This window comes from Nicotiana tomentosiformis, chromosome 11 (assembly GCF_000390325.3).
Source record: "Nicotiana tomentosiformis chromosome 11, ASM39032v3, whole genome shotgun sequence".
In the NCBI taxonomy this organism is placed as follows: domain Eukaryota; kingdom Viridiplantae; phylum Streptophyta; class Magnoliopsida; order Solanales; family Solanaceae; genus Nicotiana; species Nicotiana tomentosiformis.
In genome coordinates, this window is record NC_090822.1 from 75,512,862 (window position 1) to 75,516,356 (window position 3,495).

At 33.0% G+C, this 3,495-nt stretch overlaps 1 protein-coding gene across 1 annotated transcript; it reads left to right on the forward strand.

Annotated features, from left to right (window-relative positions):
• The first annotated feature begins 237 nt into the window (after nucleotides 1-237).
• On the forward strand, nucleotides 238-2,227 carry LOC104115123 (nectarin-1-like). Its single transcript, XM_009625696.4, has 2 exons — nucleotides 238-510; nucleotides 1,569-2,227. The coding sequence occupies exons 1-2, from the start codon at nucleotides 384-386 to the stop codon at nucleotides 2,105-2,107; spliced, it is 666 nt and encodes a 221-aa protein (XP_009623991.2). The 5' UTR covers nucleotides 238-383; the 3' UTR covers nucleotides 2,108-2,227.
• The last annotated feature ends 1,268 nt before the right edge of the window (nucleotides 2,228-3,495 follow it).

A 3,495-nucleotide genomic window follows, 5' to 3' on the forward strand; every position in this document is an offset into this window, starting at 1 on the left:
TCACGTCCAAGGCACGAAGCCAAAGCAGGAGCAAAATATAGGCAGAATATCGTCCTCTGTTGTTGGACCCATCTGCTTGATCCCTTCCCTTTGGGTCGAAGAGATAAGGGTATACTATACTCCATTTCCTACTTTTGTCAAAGTAAGTATCAAACACCCCAACTCCACGTCACTTGACTTGAAATGCCACCTAATTATAGATTTTCATTTTTATCTCCCCCCCCCCCCCCCCCCCCCATAAATAAATAAATAAGCCTCTCTTCATTGTGCAAACAAGAAAGTACGCAAATTTCCTCTATTGATTAACCACTTCCTATCTTTCTGTCTCTGTTTCTTTGATTGCTTCCTTTTTTGGCTGTCAATAATTGTTTATTTCTTCCACTATGGCTGTATTTAGAAAGCTGCTAATAATGATGTCTATGGCTGTAGCTGTTTTATCCATTAGCTTTAGCAAAGTGTGTGGAGATCCAGACTTGCTCCAAGATGTCTGTGTTGCTGATCTCATCTCAAGTAAGTAATTGGAACCCTACCCTTTTCTACCTTTCTTTAGTATCTTTCATAATCAGTATGTTCTACTTCAAGGTTGGGGTTTTTGGTTTCTATAATTAATAGTATAATTTACTTGGACTTTCTTTCTATTTTTGTTTGTGTATATATCTTTAACTTGACATAGACGTACGTTTATCCTTGCTAGCTGTTGTTTCTTTTCTTGCTTACCTATTTATGAGTAATAAGTCTCACTACCACCGACTATACTTTTGCAAGTGTCTTGTAAGCAAATATACCACGTGAAGCTATTACTACCAGACCTTATATATTAATGCTTCAACACTTCAATTCCTTTGTTTCTTTTTGGAATGATAGCATTTTTGGTCCTTTAGTTATTGCTATATTCTAATTTTGCTTCTTCTAATGTATGATTAAGCACATTCAACTTTCAATTACTAAAAATGGTCCCTTTATATAGTAAAAACATGTTACATTTTGATTTTTGTAGAACTATATATATTACCCTCATATAAGAAGTAACCATACAAACTTAATTTTAAGTGACGTAATGATAAATAATTCCCTAAATTTTCTTAAGATTCACAAGCAGAGAGGATTAAAAGTGCACATTTCAATTAATCGAATGTTAAATGTCATTTAACTAGATGTCATAAGAACTAAAATAAGAATATTTTGATATTTGAGGGACTAACAATGCAAATTTCCCTTTATTTTTTCTTCTTTTTTCACTTGGGAAATTAATGTTTTCTTTTTCTTAGGTTTCATCTCGTTTCGGATTAACTTCTTAATTCTAGATCTGTTACATTATGGGTTAACAAATATATTAGTACGACCAAAGTAAATAATGTTTCTTATTGTTAGAGGCTGATGATAGAATAAAACACTACTACTGCTACTACTACTATTCTTTCGAATATAGAAAATTTTGAACGAAGTTTCAAATGTGCAATGTGTTGAATATGCTAAAAGTTAATCTCAAGACAATTCATCAAGTTTAAATTATGCAAGATTACATTAACTACTGCTTCAATTCTTATGCATATATTTTGAATATACAGGCGTGAGCGTGAATGGATTTCCTTGTAAGAAAAATTTCACGGCTGCTGATTTCTCATCAATGGCCATATCCAAGGCAGGAGATACTAACAACACAATGGGTTCTTCAGTGACCGGAGCTAATGTCATAAAAGTCCCTGGCCTTAACACACTCGGCGTATCCCTTTCTCGAATTGACTATGCCCCTGGTGGTATTAACCCACCCCATACCCACCCACGTGCCTCTGAAATGGTCTTTGTTTTGGAAGGTGAATTGGAAGTTGGCTTCATTACTACTGCCAATGTACTCGTCTCAAAGCAAATTACAAAGGGCGAAGTTTTTGTTTTTCCTAGAGGACTTGTCCATTTTCAGAAGAATAATGGCAAAGTTCCAGCAGCTGTTATTTCTGCTTTCAATAGCCAGTTTCCAGGGACTCAGTCAATAGCAGCCACTTTGTTTGCTGCTTCACCAACTGTGCCAGATGATGTCTTGACCAAGACTTTCCAAGTTGGTACTAAACAAGTGGAGAAGATTAAGTCTAGGCTTGCACCTAAAAAATAGAAATGTTTTTAACTTACTTTATATAATTTCTGTATCCATTCATTTCTTGAGCGGGTGAATTTCTTTTAATTACAACTTGTTTCTCTATTGTTTAACTAATAAATGTGATTTCTTTCTAAATCTTGCTCCAAAATCCCCTAGACCCCTTGATCTCTTTAATTAAGGAATTTTGTTTTTATGCCTCCATTAATGGTTATCCGAACATTTTGTAGGAAGAGAATGTCAAATCAGTGGGTGAGTTCCTTAACATCTTGGGTCTGCTTAGATAACGTAAATAATTCTTTTCCTAAAAATAAGGGATGCAAAAAATCAAGGTAAGTATGATTTTAACATGGATTCTGAAAAATATAATACCGTTGTCTTATCTTCACGATATTAATTTCTATACACTGCAGTGTAAAAGAATATTTACAGTATCATATGTAGTATCTATTAATCAAACTTATTTACTTTTGAATATAAAACATATTAAAGTACTATCATTGTGGGTTTTTTAATTTCCAAACACTAGATAAATGTATATGAAATACCAACTTCACAAAATTGGAAAAAAAAAAAAAAAGAACAATGCACGATAGCGTCTAAACTTACTTTTTTAACACCCAAAGCAAATTTTGCATATAGTAATTATTATGACAGTGACAATCGTAATAGTGTATAATAATGATTCCAAAATTCTTGACATTTCAGAAAATGAAGTAGATATATCATTAATCAAAATGGCAAATTAAATTTATCGTATACTTTTGGATTTTAACGTCTAAGATACGTACATTACAAACTTATCATTAAGAAATTGGCCAACCATCTTGATTTGAATTATGATGGGCAGGATTATGGACAAATCTTGAATTCCCGGGTTTTCTTTGCCAATAGTAAGCAGAGTTTGGCTTTCTTTATTCATCATCATAAATAAAAGTTATCTCTCTGCAGAGCCAAGCTAATTAGGCCAGTTCTCTGACTATAATAAACGGGCATTTGCTTTTGTTAGTTTCTTTATCATAACCATTAGAACCCTAATCTATTATTCTTATTTTATTATAACGATGGAATTCGGCCGAACTTACGGGTACTTCAATTATTCTCTCACATAGACACATACTTGATATCCTGCTACCTTCCATCAATATATAGGTATTTAACTTTACTTGCCAAAACTAAAATAAAATTTAAAAAATCATTCAACATTTTCGCTTGCTACTGCTAAAATTTGAACTCTAATCTTTCAGTGTTTTCTTCACACTTCATTAACTGTTTGCTCACACCCTTAGGGGCTATCTATTACATTTCCACTTGAAGTTATGCTTTTAATTTGTCACCTGCTAATGTAGTGAATGTGCTCTCTTTTGACACTTCATATCCTCCAAAATTTTTCTTTTTTTAAAAGA

Coding starts and splice junctions, on each gene's coding strand:
- LOC104115123 (XM_009625696.4), top strand. CDS start 384: ATGGCTGTATTTAGAAAGCTGCTAATAATGATGTCTATGGCTGTAGCT. Junction 511..1,568: donor TGTTGCTGATCTCATCTCAA/GTAAGTAATTGG, acceptor TTGAATATACAG/GCGTGAGCGTGAATGGATTT.